This window comes from Populus euphratica, unplaced genomic scaffold (genome assembly GCF_000495115.2).
Source record: "Populus euphratica unplaced genomic scaffold, PopEup_1.0 scaffold2180.1, whole genome shotgun sequence".
Lineage (NCBI taxonomy): Eukaryota > Viridiplantae > Streptophyta > Magnoliopsida > Malpighiales > Salicaceae > Populus > Populus euphratica.
In genome coordinates, this window is record NW_011502014.1 from 1 (window position 1) to 20,472 (window position 20,472).

At 29.5% G+C, this 20,472-nt stretch overlaps 2 protein-coding genes across 2 annotated transcripts; one reads left to right on the forward strand and one right to left on the reverse strand.

Annotated features, from left to right (window-relative positions):
• The first annotated feature begins 6 nt into the window (after positions 1 to 6).
• LOC105118735 (calmodulin-binding transcription activator 3-like) lies at positions 7 to 1,014 on the forward strand. The gene is made up of 2 exons (XM_011016752.1): positions 7 to 184; positions 668 to 1,014. Exons 1-2 carry the CDS (start codon positions 8 to 10, stop codon positions 773 to 775), a joined length of 285 nt encoding a protein of 94 aa, XP_011015054.1. The 5' UTR covers position 7; the 3' UTR covers positions 776 to 1,014.
• Positions 1,015 to 11,345: 10,331 nt separating this feature from the next.
• LOC105118736 (ubiquitin carboxyl-terminal hydrolase 4) lies at positions 11,346 to 15,400 on the reverse strand. Its single transcript, XM_011016753.1, has 6 exons — positions 15,084 to 15,400; positions 14,490 to 14,606; positions 13,603 to 13,701; positions 13,300 to 13,488; positions 12,900 to 13,081; positions 11,346 to 12,246 (listed from the first exon to the last, which is right to left on the reverse strand). Exons 1-6 carry the CDS (start codon positions 15,198 to 15,200, stop codon positions 11,838 to 11,840), a joined length of 1,113 nt encoding a protein of 370 aa, XP_011015055.1. The 5' UTR covers positions 15,201 to 15,400; the 3' UTR covers positions 11,346 to 11,837.
• Between the last annotated feature and the right edge of the window lie 5,072 nt (positions 15,401 to 20,472).

Here is a 20,472-nt window from a genome sequence, read left to right on the forward strand (position 1 = left end):
TTCCAGCATGCAAGTTGTCCAGTCGAAGGATGACGATGATGATTTCCTTAAAGAAGGAAGAAGGCAAACAGAAGAAAGATCACAAATAGCCCTCGCAAGGGTGAAATCCATGCATCAGCACCCAGAGGCAAGAGAACAGTATTGCAGGCTGCGCAATGTTGTTGCTGAGATCCAGGAGGCCAAGGTAACAGATTATTATTTTTGTTCTTTTTCCATTATAGTTGCTTGACAGTTGTTTGCATTGGAGACAACAGTGAGGGGTTGTCATTACACTAGAACTTTCTAAAATACTATTCATTATATTAGTTGCTGGGGGATGTGCAGTCCTCTTCAGTATGCTATGCAAGTCAGGTTTTTGTTGGTAATTTGGTAGAACATTGTTGGAACTAAACAGTTTATGATGAGCAGGCTAGGTTTTTATTTTTATCTAGAAAGCGATCAGTGGACTAGGTTTGAAACCAAGGGAGATGATATGAATTTTTCAAATCTCCTCCACTTTTATAGCGCAGAATAAGATTCACATAATCTGTGGACATGCAAACCAAGGGGAAAATGTTTTCCTGAATTTCAGAAGTGGTGGTTTCAATGACAACCATGAGCTCTCAAAGAGGTGAAGCAAACACTGTTTTGTTAATCTGATTGGTTTTATGATCCGTAAATCTTGCAGGCTATGTGGGAATGGGCTAACAACTCTGAAGTGATGGCCGAGTTTGATGAGCTGGTCGATCTTGGAACATCAATGGATGATGACTCTTTCATGCCTTCAAATTCTTGAGCCGACCTCGGTTATCCTATTTGAATAGAAGCTGAAATTTGTTTGTAAATGTCGTCCCTGTTGAGTCTCCTAATTATTAACTGAAGTAGGTTAGGAATGTATCAGATGGAAGCAGTAGTGCTGTATTGTCTTGGTGTGCACAGTAATAATGTGTAGTCTTGAGTTGTAATAAGAACACTGAAGTTAAAAGAGGGAAATGGTATATGATATGAACAAACTCAAAAAAGTTTTTTAGTTAAGTGGTTGGTGTTCATGGGGATCTAGTATTTGCTTGGAAGCTTTTTCCACAACAAACAAATTGAGGGCTGTAGGGTCTTTTTCAAAAGAATTTAAAGCTGGCATCTTTGATAGAAATTCTGCAGTCCAGAAGCCTAGAAGTCTCTTCTTGTCGCCGCCTTGAGGCTTCGGTGGCAAAATATGCTAGGAGGAATTGGCTTGTTTTTGTGGTATTTCCATTTTATGGTGCAAATTTTTGTACTCTTCACTTTTTTCTTTCTTCTAACAATTTTGTTACCTCTTTTAGCCATGTAGCAGATAAAAATTAATTTTTATTTTTTATTTTAAATTAATATTTTATTATTATTCTTATTTAATTATTTTAATGTGTTTATGTAAAAAATAATTTTTAAAAAATAAAAAAAATATTATTGTGATATATTTCTGAATAAAAAGAATTTTGAAAAGCAACTTTAACTACATTTTTAATAGACTTTTATAATAAATGTAAATTTCACTAATTTCGATAGATTTTTATAATAAATGCAAATTTCACTAATTTCTTTTTTGTTTATGTTCAAGCAACATGGTAAAATTCTTTGATCTTTAAAGTTTTTTTATTTTATAATATGATACATCAATTATTTTTGAAATTATTTCTTTTTAGGGATAGTTATAAAACAAACCTTAATATTTTTTATTTTTTTGTTTTTAATCTAAGGTTTAAGAAATTATAGTTTGTTTATGTAGTCAATGAGAAAAATCAAATTAAAAAAGAAGAAAATATATTTGTCCTTGTATATAATAAATGTGAATCTATATAATTTTCTTACAAACTTGTTTCTTTCTTTCAAACATGATATCTCTATTTAGTCTCTCTTCTCTCTGTCTCTCTATCTGTGTGCAAACATGGATTCATATAGAAATACTATATTTAAAGCATGACCATTTGTTTTTTTATATTTAATTTCTTTGTGCAAGTACCAAAGCCAAAAACTATTTTATTCACCCTTATATGTTAGGAACAATGAATAATAGTGGCGAGGTAAGTTTTTTAAATGAATTGTGATTCAATGATGTTATTTTATGTTAAATTAGTGGGTAATGGTTAAAATATTGTGAATATACAATTGATTTAACAAAATAATAATAAAAATTTAATTTACCATAAACCTTATCTTGAAGCCTTGAAAGCCTTATATTAATTGGTTTCTAGCTAGCTTGATTATAATATTAAATGTTGTAGTAATGTTTAAACTATTTTTTTTTATAATGCATGTTTTGTTAACTAAACATAAAAACCCCTAATTTTATCAGGAATTTTGATAATGACAATTTAGAAAGTGAAAGAACTAAAAAGGTAAATGTTAGCACTAATAATGTGCATTACAAAGATGATGATAAATATGCAGATGAGAAGGAGGAGGAGACAAACGATAATTATATCCCTTATAATGAGGAAGGATTTGAATTTGTTAATGAAAAAAAAGATGAATGAATTGCTAGCTTAGATGATAATGCATGTTTTAGTAAAATTTTATTAAGTGGTTTAAAATCAGAGGATGAATGAAAGATAAGTTACGATGGAGATGATGATAATATTGCATTTGGTGCAAAATCAAACAATAGTGTTGAGGTTTCTGAAGATGAAAGTAGAATAATCAAGAACAAGCTTAAAAAGCCAAAGGTTGATCCCACCTTTAGTTTTAAACGCAAGATATTTTAAATGGGAGTTGGTGGATCAATTAAGTTTCAGGAATGTTAGATATTTTGTAATGTTAATAATTTTAGGAAGTGTTTAAAGAACACAAAGTTAAACATGACTATCATTTGAAAAGACACCTTAATTAAAGGGTATAACCCTAATTCTAATTCTGAAGGTATTAAGAAAGTTTTAGAGATTTTGTGTTTGAAGGCTTAAAAGGAGGGATTTGTCAATTGATATAGAACTTTCATTAGCATTAATGGATGTTATTTAAAACATCAATATAGAGGTGTCTTATTATTAGTGGTAGGGTTGGATGACAATAATAAAAAATTTTCAATTGCGTATACCATTGTGGAGGCAAAAAAAGTAACACTTGGAGATGATTTTTATATGCCTTGGATGGTTTTATAAGAAATGGAGTACATGAGAGGCAAATTTGCATTATATTTAATAGGTAAAAGGTATAGGAAAATAACATCTTCTCTAAGGTGCAATATATACAAGCAATATAGACACAATTCAAGGATTGATCAAAGAAATACTACTGAATAATCTAGACCATTCCATGGTGTTGTAAGTTCAAGTTGTGTTACTATGAGTTTGAGTGGTAAAAAGAGTCTAAGGGGTGCTGGAAGGGATCATGCTAGTGTTATAGATGTTGGCATAGCTTTGAGAGGTGCTAACATAGGTGTTATGAGAGCTAGCATGAGTGTTATGGGTTTTGACATAGGTGTTAAAGGTGTTAGTAGGGGTGTTATAGGTGTTGGCATAGTTGTCAGGAATCCTAGTAAAGGTGTAAGGATATTGGCAAATGTGTGATGGATGCTAGAAGTTACAATGATGTTGGAACATCATCATTTTAACACCTAAGCCAAATTAGTTACATTAATTGAAGTATGTATTATGAATGATTGTTACTTGATTGGAGTATACATTATGAGGTATAATATTTAGTGTATTTTTTGCTTAAATATGCATGATGTTTAGAGCATGAATTCACTATTGTTATTCATTTAATTTGAATATGATGAACAATATCGTAGTTAGAAATAGTAAAATTACACACTAAATTACAACTTAGTAACAACTTTGCACTTATAAAACTAGCCTTCACATTGTGATTCTTAATTCAAACTCGATGTAATTCATCTTTAGTCTTCTTCACTTCATTTAGTATTCGATCATATCTTTTCCCTATCTAATGGTTAACTAGATATTATTAATAGATTTGCACCAATCAATGAATGTGTCCTCGCATAACCTATCACTGCATTTATAGAAAAACTTGTTCTTACTTACATTTGTTTTTTATATCATGATAACTACTGTTTTTCCATATTTCATGCACTTTCTATTCTTGAACTTTAGTCTATTCAAGCTATTGCAAGTTTGTAAGCTATTAGTATTTGATGAATATAATTATATTATTGTGGTAATTTTATGATTATTTTTGGTGGTGTGTGTACATGTGTGTGTTGGATTTATATGTTCGGTTGGTAATTTTGGATTGTGTGTTTGCAAAATTTGTATTGTTATTGGAATATGAAGAACAATTGCTGGAAGGTGTAGATGTGTTGCTGAAAATTTTTGTAACATATCGGTGTGCCTAATGTCAGTTTTAGTGATTTTTTTATTAGGTTAAAATGGTGAACAAATTAGAGAACTGTTGCTTTTGGTTGAAACTGATAAAAAACTTTTTTTTGTGAACTTTTATGCTTTTGGTTGTCTTCCATTTGATCAAGAATTGTTGTTAGATCTATTATATGCATGACTTTAATGACATTTTTATAAATAGTAGGACATTGTGCAATAAATATTTTAAAAAAAGGTCCAACAATAACACAATCCTTTTTTTTTTTAAGTCATTAAAATTATTATAATGGAAAAACTATAAATAATGGCTTTTATTTTAAAGCAAAAAAAATGGGATATAAAGTGTAACGAAATTACTAAAGTTTAAAAGGCAAATCGTAATTTCTCAAAATTTAGATTGAAATGAAAAATGGATTGAAGTATAGGAATTTTTTGTAATTATCCTTTTTTTTAATCCATTATATTATATTATCAAAGAATTTTTATTTTTCAATTAAACCACTTCATTAAATACAATTAAAAAAATTAATAATTATTTGCATGTTCTTCATGCGTGTTTGTCATTGTGATAGTTTTTATAGTTATGGTTTGAAAAAATAGATTAAAAATAAGCTGTGAATTGTAGCTTTTTTCTAATTAAAGTTTCAAAAGAGTTTTTAATGGGATCTATACAAAATTAAAGTGTATGTAGATTAACACACATTTAAATATATGATTGATACAAAACTAAGATTGCACCACAAAAACAAACAAAACCTTTTCATATGATCCTTACTTAATCTCGAATAAAATTTGCCATTCTTAAATGCTCTTCAAATTAATATACCAAGTTAACACAGTTCATTAACTCTGAATCTCCATACCATTTGTCCAACTAAAATGAGTTATGTTCACCAATGACCACTCTTATAATTAAAACTTTTTTTCATTTCAACAAAGCTATGATGTATAGATTTCCAAACATAAAATGATAAAGCAAGAGGGGTATATAAAAACAAATCACTCATTCCCAAATACTTTTCTTTTTCCTTTCTGTATTGTTTCAATGTTTATTGTTTCAATTGATTTTTCTTTTTGTTTCCTGTTCTTCGAAAGGTATGCCTCTCGTTCACTTTGTGAATTCTTTCTTCTTCAATACAATTAAACCTTTTTTTAAAAAAAAAACTAAACTACAACCTAGTTTTCTCAATAGTGATGAATTATGCCGCCTAACTATCCTAATACCAAAACCCCTAGTACGACAACTTGTGTTGACGAAAGTAGTTGGAGCCTCGAGACTTTGAAAAGCCTATAATGACGGCAACAACTATTAGAGAAACTCTACTTTCTCACTTAGAACTGAAACCATGATCTCAACATAATCTCATCAAGTTGATTATACATTAAAGGGAAATAAAAATATACCATGGTAAATGACTAAGAATGTAAGTTTCTTGTATATGAATTGAATTATTAAAAATAACAATGTTTTCTTTTCTCCAGGTGATATTCAAGGTGATGTCTCCATAATCTTTCAAGAATAGGATGAACTCGGTCTCTCTAATGTAATAGCATAATTTACCTTGAAAGAGATCATCTACGTTTCCCTAGTACAATTGCATAATTTACGTTGAAATGAATTGACATGGTCTTCTTAGTGTGATTGCATATTTTTTCAAGAATGAGATTGACTGTAAACCCCTAGATAAATTAGAAATAAACAAAATTATGGTATAACGAGATAAAATAAGAAAAATAGTTAAAAAGATAGAAGAATAAGGGTTTATGATTGAAAATATAATTTTTTTCCAGTAGCGAAATTGGTCTACCCCTTTTGAAAAACAATTAGACCAATTTTAGGGAATTGATTAGACTGTTTCTATAAACAATCAAACCGTTTTGACCATTACCTGCTTAAAATTAACAGGGTTCAACTAAGGAAGAAAAATAATATTTTCATTTCCTTTTCCTTCCTCTTACTTTGAAGGGTTAGAAAATGATTGTGAGGAGTGAAAAGAGAGACTTTTGAGAGAGAGAGAAACACTTGCACACTAAAAATTAAAGAGATAGAAGATTTAATTAAAGAAAGAAAATGAAGGAAAATGAGAAAAAACAAGAAACTTTGGAAAAATATTGATAGTTTGACCTTTGGAATACCTTTAGCAACTAGGTAAGATATTTAAAACCCCTTTGTATCAATTAGAATAAAAATATAGTGAACAAAATTAATCAAAGAACAAAATTAAAGTTCTTGAGATAAATTTAGAGAAATAGATAAATTTCTTGGAAATTGAGTTTCTAGGACCTTTGTGGGTTGTTTTAGGAGTGAAATAATAATGAGATAACAAAAAAAATTGAATAAATAAAGGAATCCTAGGGCCGACCATTTACAAACAGAAATGAAAAATTTTGCGTTTATGATATTGTCGTGAATTATGTAGTAAGTGTATGTATGAACATGTGAATAATGATTTTTATTGAGTTGAATTAATGAGATAATGAAACATTGAAAAAAAATTGAATGGTTGGATGTGAAATGATGAAATCGTAAAATTGTATTGAAATTTTGATAACTAAGCATGTGGATAATGATTTTTATGAATGATTCTATTTTAATATGATAAAGAGGGATTTTTTTGGATGTTTTAGAAGTTGAATGCCTTTGATAAAATTGTTGAACTTTGAGTGAGTTTTGTGGTATTTATGCTTGTAGTTGTGTTTAAGATTTAACCAAGATGAAATGAAATATGTGTTTATTTATATGCAACTAAAATGATATAAAAAGAGAAATGAATTTGATCATGGAAGAATAACCGAGTAATAGGTATTATGACGAGTAAAGAGTATTTTTGGATACAATAATTATAATGAATTTGAAAACCTATCAACGCAGGGGATGCTATTAAAGTAGTTCAACAAGTTAGAAGAACTAGGTATAACTAAACTGCACGTAAGTATATCGGTACCTTGTAGAAATTATTATTTAAAAGTTTTCGTTACTTTTATGTGTTAACTAGTTGATTAATGATAAATATGGATAGCGATATTGTTAATAGATGACACGACTAAAAGATTGATGTCTTCTCCCAAGTGCAGGAGTGTCGAAGTAATAAATAACCCGGCAAGACCGGGGTCGAACCACAGGGAGGTTATTTGTATAAATTATAAATAACAATAATACAACAACAATAACAACAACAACAATAGTAATAGTAATAATAATAATATTAATAGTAGTAGTAGTAGTAGTAGTACTAATAATAATAATAATAATAAAGAAAGAGAAGAAGAAGAAGATGATGATGATGAGAACTTAGAGATGAAATATTAATGTAAGGATTAAGCAATAATAATAACAAATGTCAGGGTTAGAGGTTCCATTAATGGTATATCAAACAAGTATAGTATAAACTCTTATTATTGAATTGGAAACCACACATAAAGGAGGTTCCAATCAGATTATATATTGTTAACATGATTACATTAGTCATCTTATTCAATTAATGCTAATACTTGTAAATTTCGTCAAGCATTCATGATTATAACTTATGTTAACAACAAATCAAGTTCTTTTCATAGCTCAGGTGTCGGTTATACCATACATTATGGGCTATGAAAGTGCCAAGCATTTGTTGTACCAAGTGTTATACAACATAAATCAAGATTAGTTATTTAACAAGCAAAGTATTAAAGAGTGAACAAGATAGCAAATATAAAACATGTTAGTATCAAACATTAAGGTCCATATTAAGTTTACATTATACTTATTCTTACACCATTAGTGTAACCTTTTCACCTTGACATAACTAACTTAGCTAGACATAATGAAAGAAAGCAAAATAGCTAAACAAAATAAGAACATAAATAAGATAAGAGTTAACTAAGTAAAGGAAAGGAAATGAAAGGCATAAACTTAATATTAATGAAAACAAAGCATAAAAAATACAAAGAGAGAAAGGAAGAGCATGATCTTGATCTGGAAACCAAGATGCCTAAATGCATGGGAAATGCCTCCTTTTATAGGCCAAAATTGGGAACTATTGATTTGATGACTAATTGATAAGTGGGTGGCCAACTTTTGACTTGGTGACAATCCTTATCTTCTCTTGTCTACCTAAAACGTCATTGATAACGTCCAAATTGGAGCCAGTTGCAAACATGAAAGTTGTGGGCAATTGTCTCATCTTTCTTGTGTAAAACATTCAGCTCATTTGGACTTCTAGAACTCCAGATATGGCCAAAATACCGAACAGTGCTCGGGCTGGAAGACAGATTCGGGCTTCTTTGTTGTTGCTATAATTTGGACTTGATAATGGCCTTTTTAGATCTTGGGCTCCATATGAAAGTTGTAGGCCTATGTCTTACCTTTCCATCCATATAAATTGGATCTAAATTTGAGATCTGTAGCTCCAGATATGACTCAATTACCGAATAGTGTTCTGGTTTGGATTGCACCGACATCTCTTTTCTAAGTTTGGCCATCTCTTTATCCTTGCAATTTAAGTTCTTCAAGTCATCAATCAATCCTTTTATTTATGTGATAGGCCTGCATTAAAAATATACATTTACCACAAATTAACGGTATCTTATATTATTAGATACATTCTTATAAAACATATTTTAGTTAAGGAGTTATTGATACTTCAAGTGCAAAATGATGATATAAAACCATGATAAAAATGCACTTTTAAGTACTTATCAATAGACTTAAAAAGAAAAATATATGTGATATAGGATTGATTGGTATTCGTTAAAGAATACCGAGTTGATTGGCAATCAAGATAAGTTGACCAGATTATTATGTGTCAAATGAGAATACCATAATGATTGGCAATCAAAATAGGTTAAACAAATTGATTGGTATTCATAAGGAATACCAGAATATTGAATTCTGAATCAAAATATCTTAATGATTGGTAACCAAAATGAGTTGATTAGATTGATAAAAAATACTAAAATATTAGCTTTCAAATGGGAATGTCGGGATCATTAACAACTAAGTTAAGTTGAACGAATTGATTAGTATTTGTAAGTAATACCAGAATATTGGTTTCTAAATAGAAATGAAGGAATGATTTACAACCAATATGGGTTGGCTATATTGATTGATATTCTTAAGGAATGCTGAAATATTAGCTTCGGGATAGGATTGCCTGAATGATTGGTAACTAAGATGGGATGAACAGATTGGTTGGTATTTATAAGAAATACCAAAATGTTGGTTTCCTTACTTCTTATTGCATAATTAGAGTAAAAGAAATCATACTTTGACTTAAAGTGATTAAATTATTGCACTCCTCCAGATTTTTTTGAAACTCAAACTAGTTTAAGTCAGGAGTCACCTAGGTCACGAGTCAAACTGTCGAGTAGGATCAAGTTTTAAAATAGTTGTTTTCTAGATACGATGCTTCTAATATAATTACTACTTATAGTCATGAGTTTGAAAAGTTAATAGAGGTTGACATCGTTTTCTTTTCTAATTATATCTTTTGAAGTTATTCATTTTAAAAAATAAACTTTGTTATTTTCTTTGGTTTTTTTAGTCAGGTTATCACCTTTTTTTTTTAAATTAATTTTAAAAAATATATTCACTACTTATAGTCAAGTTATCTAGGTGAGAAGTTTATCCAAGTTGCTCGTGTTTTTTTCATGTCACTTTTTTTATCCTTTAAAATTCAATTTGTTTTAAAAAAAAAATTATGTTTTACTTTATATTAAATTATTCAGTTTGATTCTACTCGTAATTGACAACTTTACTTAGTTTTGCTAGTAATTTATTTTTTAATATTTTTTTTATTATTATGATTTCATTTTTTTATATTTTTATTTATGAAGATTGATAATCATTATATTTTCTCAGTTCTCTTTTCATCATGATGTTCACGTTTTTTTAGTTCTCTTTTCATGATGTTCACTCGTGATATTTTTATTATTCTTTAAAATACAATAACAGCTTTTAAGTATCAATTTTTTTACGCTGCAAAAAAAAAATAACCCGACCCAGCAAAAACCCGGGCCACCAATCTAATCCACTCCCGAAGAATGATTGGTCAAAATTTCTCGGAAGGCAGTGTAGAAGTTACATCTCTACCTTCCAAAAGATTCATCGAGTTAAGACTCACCAGCCCTGACTCAGAGATTTTAACAACAACTATTTCCAATTACATCCAAGTCAATACATGCACAAGAAGGATTCGATGGAAGGAGATTGCCTAAATTTGAGCCTGGATTGATAACAAATACAAAACGACCATGAAGGTTGAAGGCTTGTAGGGAATCATCCTACGGCATGCATAATGATTAATGACCAATACGATCTACAAGGACGTTAGAACAAATTCACTAATACGAGGATTGCTCCGACCAACTTTCAACTGGATTGTATTTCTGCTTTTGGAACATTCTCAACCATGAACAATACAAGCTGTTTCTGTGAAATTTTCAAACCATATACACTGCTCTTTTATCCTCTTATTCTGGAAAAACACAAGGATGGTGAGCTTCCACCATCCACTATACATGGAAATAACCCAAGTATACATTTGTCACAATCATCATCATCATCATCATCTCTTGACAACAACAATAAAAAAATATTAAAAATATATTAATTTTTTTAAAAAAATCAAACTTCTTTAAAAATATTTTTGAAATACAGTACCGAACCCTTACCTTGTTCCTTGTTTGCTTTCCTCGTTTTTTCGAAGAGAGAAGCAAAATACATCGCGGACGATCTTGCCAAGCAGAGATTCATTATTTACTGCTGCTTTTTTACATCTAACACGCAGAACTCCCTGGCATCTTCCGTTGCTCCAAGCTTCTTCTAAATTATAGCACGGTTAGCATCCCCATGGCTACAGCATTATAAAAGAAAAGCTTTACTGCTGCTCTTTTTACCACGGGAGCGGGCTGGGGTCGGATTGCGTCATGCGTCCGGTACAAAGACGATTCGTAGAAATTCTTGAATAGTAGAAATTGTATCTCTACCTTCCACGAGAAACATCAAGATTCACCGGCCCTGCCTCAGTGAATCTAGCAACTGTTACATCCAAATCAAAGCATGAAAAGGCAGGATCCGTGGAAAGAGAGCCTGGATTAACAGTACATTAGAAGCTTGTTAAGAATACTATAGCATGCATGCATGCTACATGTGATGAATGCATGATCAATGACCAGTATCAAACCTAACAAGATCTACGAAGATGTAGAACAAGTTCAGTAGCATGAGGATAGCTCCGACCAAATTCCCAATTGGATTGGATTTCTGCTGTTGAAATATTCTCAACCATGAACAATAGAAACCATCTCTGTGAAATTTTCAAACCATATACACCGCTCTTTCATCCTCTTATTCTGGAAAAACACAAGGATGGTGTGCTTCCACCTGTACATGGAAATAACCCAAGTATACATTTGTTGTTCTCGTCATCGTCTTATCAAGTGTGGATATTTGAGAGCTCTTCCCATTGGTTGATGGACAAAAGGGAAAGAAAAACAAAAATAACAGATTAAACAAAAGGCGAGTCCAGTCTCAATCATTTAAACACCTACTTGTAAAACCACCTCTCAACTCTTGTTGTTACTAGCACCAATGCTCTCATAAAATAAGATATACCCATGATCCGTATTACTTGAATATTCCTGCGCTGACCCAAAAAATGTCTGCACAGCAGACTCGTCAATCATCTCGACATTTTCATCATCAAAAAATAACCAGTGGTTGTGGCTTTTCACAAGGCTCACATAGTGCCCATGATTAGGTCCACTTCCCACATGGACTACAACGGCAAATAGCGAGTACTCGATATCTGCGTCTTCCACGGTATTGCTCAACTTCAGCTCAAGTGGGAAGACAACTCTGTAAGACAGCTTTTTGTACCGACCAAGCTGCTCAATATATTTAAACCTCTTCAGATGGATGACCAAGATGTGAGGAGGCTTCTTTATCTTCATCCTCTTTTGGGCTTCTTGCAAACTGCATACAAAGGAAACAATACAGAAGATTTACTGCATAATTACTAGACTAGAAATGTCCAATCACTTGAATGCTCTGAAACATCAGAGGAAGACGGACCAATCATCCAAGTTAACAGTCAAAAGTTCAATCAGGCCATGAAAAGTTGAAAAAGAATCACAAAAACATTGTTCAGCCAGTAAAACGAGTGCTGAGTGATATTTAAGATCGCCCTGTTCATTCAAATTGTAGTTCAGCAACCTTTCAGGAAATCAAACCAAACTACTACTCAATCCAACTGTTTAATTTTTCCACATCTGGTTTTACAAGGGGGGAACAAAGCCTTTTACCTATAAAACAACAAAGATATATCATTTATCACAATCCTTTACATGAAATAAAATATAATTTGTATGTTAGTTCAAGAGATTTCTGAATGCTTTAGTGTCACTGTTATCTCTTAGCTAGGCTCTGAGCAGGGAATAATTGTCCAGAGTAAGTGAAATCGTATCCTGTATAATTCCAGAAGAAACATTGACTGAACTTCACCGTACAGACTACTGGGAAACAAATACTGGAACAGAAAGTGATTTCAAATATTCAACAAATATGAAGGGGTTATCCAGAATTGATACAAGTCAATGCCAGGAAATAATTGAGCAAAAAGCACCTACCTGCAGCACTTGTCACAGAAAAACTTATCCTCTGCATTCAAAGTCTCTGTGGAACTAAAATTCTTCAAGCAGCTTGTTATGGAACTGTTTTGTTCAATATCAAGGCTCAAGTCAAAAAACGTTTCATCTCTTGCTGTCACAGTCTCACATTGCAAGCACCTTGTCTCATTGGTAAGTATTCCCTGAGTATACATATATGTAAGAGAGGATGAGAACTCTATCCCTGAAGGAGGGAAGAGTGAAGTAAAGAGAAAAGGCAAAGGCAAATTCCATCTCCATAAAACAATGCACATGGAGGACCAAAAATACAAATTCATATTAAGTTCAATGAACTGCATTTAAAATCCACAACATGCAAAATGATGAAATTAGAATGCAAGGATTGGCTAGGCAAAGTCACCTGAAAATTTTTGTGCACCCAGGTAACCAAAGGCTCCTTTGAAACACCATTTGCCTGAGCATGCTTTGGTCCATTTGCAGTTTTTTCAGGAGGGGAAGAGGTTTCAGGTTCACTTTTAACAGCTTGGGCTTCTTTCTCCAGGATGTCAACCAGTTCATTAAGCAAAAAATTCAAAAATTCATGTGCATCCTGCATGAAAAACAGAGAGACAGTGTTCAATCCTCGGCATTGTTTTACTATATCATATTACATTTTGTATCCGATCAATCCCCAGACTTGTAATCAGATATAATGAACACATACCTGGTGCATATAGCTTCGGAAAAGTTCATTTTGTTTTTTCAATCTCTGTACGAAACGCTTTGGAGCAATGACACCTGTTTTCTTCTTCTGTGAACTTATCTATGCAAAAGAAATATCAACAGTTAGCTCCAGCACCATGGCTGAGCTACTAAATAAGTAACAAATATATGTTGTGTGTATAGGAAACTCCCTTTTCCCCTTCTTTCTCATTAGTTTAGTGAAATGCGCACAGTACACAAGCATGCAGAAAGTATACTAGTGCCATGATATTTCTTGTTTATTAGGATGCTATCAAAGCTATTGACAGCAAACCAAGTAAAAAAATATCGACAAACACTTAGTTCTGGCTTGTTCCGTGTCTTGACTCTTCAAGGAGAAGAAATGAAAATAATGATGAAGGAAACTAGTTCAAACACAAGAAAAAAATAGATTCAGAACCCAATGAGTCAAGTTCTAACTACGTTCCTAATGTAAAACAGCAAAACTAGTGAAGTTGTCTGATTTAATATAAGCAGGAAATAGACCTTCAGAAAAGCATGCCAAACAAAGAATCTTCAGCCTTCAATTACATGTATTGCATGAGCAGAGGAAACATTGATTAGAAGATGCAGATATCACGAATCCCAATACAGCATACCAAATCAGATTTTTTTCCCTTAAGGACAAACCAAGTAAAGAGCATTAGAGAAAGATTTACAGCTAAATGGACTTCAATTATCCCTCTCTTTTTGACATGAAAATTCAACATAAAAGAGATGGTCAAGAGGAGAACAAGCACCAAAATGAAACAGAAAAAAGAAAAACATTAACTGACATATAGAAAAGAAGAAAACAAAGTATTAACATAAATAGGATTCAGACACAATCCATGGAGTTATTATTATTACCTGAGTAAATAAGTCTGCCAAGCAAGTCAAGAGATTCTCTTCAGCATCCCCAATATTTTTACTATTAGCATAATATTCTAACAACTGTTCTCGAAATGGTGCGCAAAAGTAAAGTGCCTGCATCACAGAAAAAAAAACACTGCTTTCAAAACCGTACATCCTGTTTCACTATCAGTATAAACCATATACAATGACATAAAATCACATCCAATCAAAAAGACCTGCATGAATTATGAGAAAATGTAGCCATGATTCTCAAAAGAAACTGACTAACAAAGTATTAATCAAAATCAACAAGTTCAAAGTTTTCAACACAACGTGAGAACCGTGGCTGAATTTCCAACACAAAAATTCTGCATCTAAATTTTCAATTCCAAGCCTTAAAAAGAGCCTAATTTAATTGTAATATTTAAGGCTAAAACATAAATGCTCCGAGTCTAACCTAATTAAATCACTGAATTACAAATCAAATTCAAATACAGGGAAAAAAAGTCAAATAATCAAAACACAAGACAAGAGAAACTAATTAAAATAAAATAAGGTAGATAACGATTAAATCGAGAGATAATTGAAATTGAAGAGAGAAGAAGAGACCTGCAAGACGCTATTACAGTAACAAGTGTTGCCGAAATTCTCAAGGCCGAAGTATCGTTCGCCCTCAGGAAACTGGTCGCCTAAAGCTTTCTCGAGTTTAGAACCTGCTGCACCCATTACTGCATCAATTGAGTCAACTCAGATCCCGATTCAACTCACTAATTCCACCATCCTAATCAACGAACAAGTTTCTCTGCCTCTGTGATTTTGATTGTTAGTTAGGGTTTGTTTGGGAAATAAGAATTTTGTTTTATGATTTTGTTGGTAGTGGAAGGAAAGGAAAGGAAGAGGGTTTGTGTTTGTCTGGTATGGTTTTGTGTGAGAGAGAGAGAGAGAGAGGAGAAAAGAAGAGAAAAATATAATATTTATTATTAAAAAAAAATCCCTTCAAATGAGATAGAAATGAAAAATATTAGAGATGAGCGTGAGATGGTAAAAGTTCAAGTTAATTATAAATCAGTCCTTCTAGTTTAACAAAATTAATAAATTAGTTAAAAAACTATATATTCAATCCTCTTTTTTAAATTCATTTATAACTTGCCTTTAGTTTCATTTTTTTAATTTAATTTATTTTTTTAAATAAATAGAAAATGAAAAGGTGCAATAGATAAGATAGAAAAATTTGTTAGAGAAAGAAGAAACTTTTAAAAACAAACTACTACATTAAGGAAATTGAACACAAACAATTCAATTATTTGTATATTGAAGTGATTAATTAATTGTTTTAACAAAATATAGGGATCATGCTGTAAATAATTAAAATTTAAAAATCATCCAAATAAATAAGCAAAATAATTATTTTAACGAACTATAAGTACCAAGTTATAAATAATTAAAAATTAAAAATTATTCAAATATATAAACAAGTAGCTTCTAAACTATCAGTTTTCTCAATTGAGAAGCATATAATTGAAAACATTAAAAGCTTAGGAATCTAATTGAGAACTAGTAGATAGTTGGGGGTTACTATGGGTTTGCCCATAGAGAAATATTAGTACCAGCGGCGGATAACCTTCTGCTGTGAACACTCCAGGTCACGTGTCCCTAACTGTCAGACTGGACAGCCTCAGAGGACGACAACCAAAAAGTACGAGCCCGACCCGTTTTGTTTTCATGAACCATGATAACCAGCTTTATTGCCTTTCAAGGTGTTTGGTATGGTGTTTCAGTCGAGTTTTTAAAGATTTTGAATATTTTTTTTGAATTATTTTTTTTTATCATTTTGGTATTCTAATATAAAAATAAAATTTTAAAATAAAAAATATTATTTTAGTATATTTTAAAGTAAAAACCACTTTAAATAATAACTATTATTGTCTTATGGTCTACTGTTTTATTACCAATATTATCCTTTTTTTTAAAGAAAAACAAATTCATCCTTAGTACGTGTGCATAAAAATCCCACTGAAGCAAATGATAAAACAAGATGAGGAATTACTGAAAGAGGAAAAATAAAAATAAAAAATATGGATAAAGAAAGAAAGGTTTCAATTTGATTGCATTTTTTTGGTTTTTATTAAGTTATTTGGGTGATGATAATAATCAAAATAAAAACTTGAAAGATGTTATTGATTCACTTGTATCAGGTCATAAAACATTATAAATTATAACAATGATTTTATATTCTTGCTAAAGGTAATATTTTTATTATATAACTGGTTAGTTATTATTAAATTAACTGAGATAAATTAATTTTTTATATATTTTTTAATATAAGAAATCTTAAAAACAAATAATAGCACACTAGTATTTGGGGGCTTTTTTTTAAGCATAGTAAAATAAAAAAATTACTCTTTTATTTATATATATATATATATATTAAAATACCAAATAGCCTATCTTTCAACTTAATTATAATAAAAAATTAGCTTGAAAATATATAAACACTCTTGTATGCAGGTTTAATAATTTTTCTTTTAAGAGTAATTTTATTATTGTATTGTGCTTAAAAAAACAAAAAACAAAAACCCAAATATTAGTATAAAAGAGTAATAATTGTGCATGCAATGCCCTAGCCATTGGGTAGGAAATGTCCAAGCTATTCAGATGGCGTGTAAGGTGTCTTTTGGAGAGGTATTAGAATCATCTTGGCAGCCCCTTTATCCTTGAACACCATATGTGAGCAACCGATTCCTTGTTTTATATCTTTGACCTTTTTTTTCTTAATCCTTCTTGATTTTCACTTTCGTCTCTCTGATTTTTCATAGCAATTATTCAATTTATTTTTCTTTAACTTTGGTCCATGTTTTTTTTTATTACAACTTATATTATTTAAAATTATTTTTTAAATTCATCCCCCTTATATTTTTTCATCTAACATATTTGATTCTTATTTTTTTATTATTATTTTTAAATCTTTTTCTTTATTTATTTTATTTTATAATATTATACCTTATTATTTTATTTAATTTAATTTTTATATTGAGTTTGGTCATCATATTATTATTTATCTTTTTTTTAAATTTTAAATGATTGAAAATTTCACTTCTTAAATTTTTTTAAATTTGCCTTGAATGAGATAACTGGTCTAAAAACATGAGTCATAAGTTTCAAATATTAGCATGATTTGACTTTAGTTATTTTATTTTTTAAAATTTCATCCTTCTATATTAGGTTATCGGATCTTTAACTTCGTAATTTTTTAAAATTTATTTTTTTAATTTATTATTAAGTGTTTGATTTGCTGATAATTGAATTTTATATATATATAAAATTATCCTATTCTCATTCAATTTATTATTTGTTATCGAATAAAATCAATAAAATCTTTTACAAGTATTTAAAGGATATATTTTTATAATATTAACAAGTATTTATTTATTTATTAGTCATTGTTTTTTTATTAATTATTTTTTTATAATTATATTATTAAATTACCTGAATTTATTAAACATATTTAAAACAAAAACCTGAATTCCAATTCTCTCTTCCTTCTTTGGAAATATTACCATCTCCTAGACATTTTTTTTTTTTTTGAGTCACGGAAAAAACTAACATGAGGACAATATTTATGGAAGTGATGGTTTTCATACACTCGTGGTCTTCATACACTCGAATATGCATATATCGGTTACCAACTGCTAGCAAGGCTTGCGATGGACGAAGGAAGACATTATAAAAAAAAAAAAAAAAAACCTTTTATATATATATAACTTTAGTAAGTAATTTAATTTTATGAAGTTAAATATTTCACTGTATGGTTTATAATCATACAATATACAATATATAAGATAATGGTAAATTTACAATCACAACCAAAACCTAGCATGCTTACTAAGAATCAAATCATTCGGTATATTATTTTTTATGAAATGTTTTGTTTTCTATGTATTTTTTTTCATAAATATATCTTTTCAATTGCCATGAAATATTCTAATTATTTTTTAATTTTATTTACAATCTATATTTTAATTATTTTTAAAAGTATGATGGTGGCCATTTAAAGTCTAAACTTTTCGATTTTTTGAGAGCAAATATAAATATTTTTATTTAGTAAAACCACGATTTTTTGAGAGAAAACTATCCATTCATGTTCTTTTCTTCATGTTACTTCTAGCAGGAACTTTATGGTTTTTTTTTAGAAATAAATTAAACTTCATGTCTTTTATTTTTTGAGAAACAAAACCATTGAAATAATCTATATATGCATTCGAAACAAGTAACGAATCCTCTTAGGAAGCAAGTATTCTTATGCTCTCTTTAATGCCTTTTCCTTTTCCTTTTCCTTTTCTTTTTTATATATATAAAAAACAAGCTTAAACGTAAAAACTATACATTACAAAAGAAAACACGTTTCCCTTGACTCAAATATTTATGAATTATAGTATCCTAAGATTGCTTATTAACTATTTTTCAGATACGAAAATGGACTCATTTAGAAATAACTCTGTAAACCCAAAATCAAGCTAACTGGAAAATGATTTCTCTTACTATATTTCTAGCAACCCGACATTGCTGTGGCTCGGGAACAAGAATTGTTTTTATGTTATTTTTGAAAATAAATTTAAACTTGTAAAATAAAATTATCAAATAATATTATAATCACCATAAAATCCTAACCGGTTATCATATGTGTATATATAAAAGGTGAGGGGCGGGAATATATTATCAACTATAAAATATTTTATATTATGTAAGTTGTATTAATAATTTTATCTTAAATTACTAAAATATTTTATACTTAAATTACTAGTGGTTTATTTATTGGGTGAGGTGCGTGTAGTTTTGCTACAATAAATTAAACCATAATTGATATTTCTAACCACACCATTCTAAAATGGTTATTTCATTTTGGTCATTTTGCATTGCTTTGTAAATTATTAATTTTAAATTAGTCATTCTATATCACAACTCAGGTTATGTTTATAAATATATTAAAAAGCCTATAAGAGTGTTTGGAAATGAAGGTTAACTTGTATTTTAAAAAAAACATTATTTTATTTTTTTGCTAAAAATTAATTTTTTAAAATATTTTTGGATCATTTTGAGTGATGATTTTAAAAATAATTTTTAAAAAATAAAAAATATCATTTTGGTATATTTGTAGATAAAAAACACTTTAAACATAACTATAATTCCAAACAAATTCTATATCAAGTTCATGAAATCCAACCTAAATTCTAAAAAACAAATTTATGAAATGAGTCTTAAGGAGGTTCACCTAATTTATGGTATTTCAATACTTCTAACTCTAACATCAGTTAATATTATATTCAAAACTTTTTAATTAAAAATCTGATAAATGTGTTATTTTTTTAATATTTGAGGTATCAACTCACTATGAGTCTATTTATTTTAAATATTAAAAATAAATAACAATTTTTTTTTTTGATTTTGAGAAAACTAATGTTGTAATTTTTAAATTTTAGGTATATCAACCTATTAGGTTATTTAATTTTGATAAAACTTTAGACTACTTAATGACTTAATAAATTTGTTATTAGATCCATAGGTGACAAGTTTTATTTTTTTAAAAAAGAGTATGTTAATATAAAAACATTTTTTTATTAGATGCTAGCAAATGTAATGAATATTTTTTTGAGAATGCTATAAATTATAAAACACCTGAATAAATAATAAACTTCTTTTCATGTATTTATTTTTAATACTTGGCCATACAAAGAATACATGTTTAAATAACTTGAGAAAAAACCTTTACAAACTATATTATTTCTCTAAACTCTTGGCTAAAATAAATCTATTGGTATATTCTAAAGATTATTAGAAAGGAATTATTATAAATGTCACTATAACTATTAGCTCATCAACAAAATTATCAATAACAATTCTGCAATAATATATAATTTTACTAGTGGAATTGCATACAGTTTTTTTGTTGGTGATATACTAAATTGTACCAAGAGAATTACTAATAAAATAAAAAGAGTAA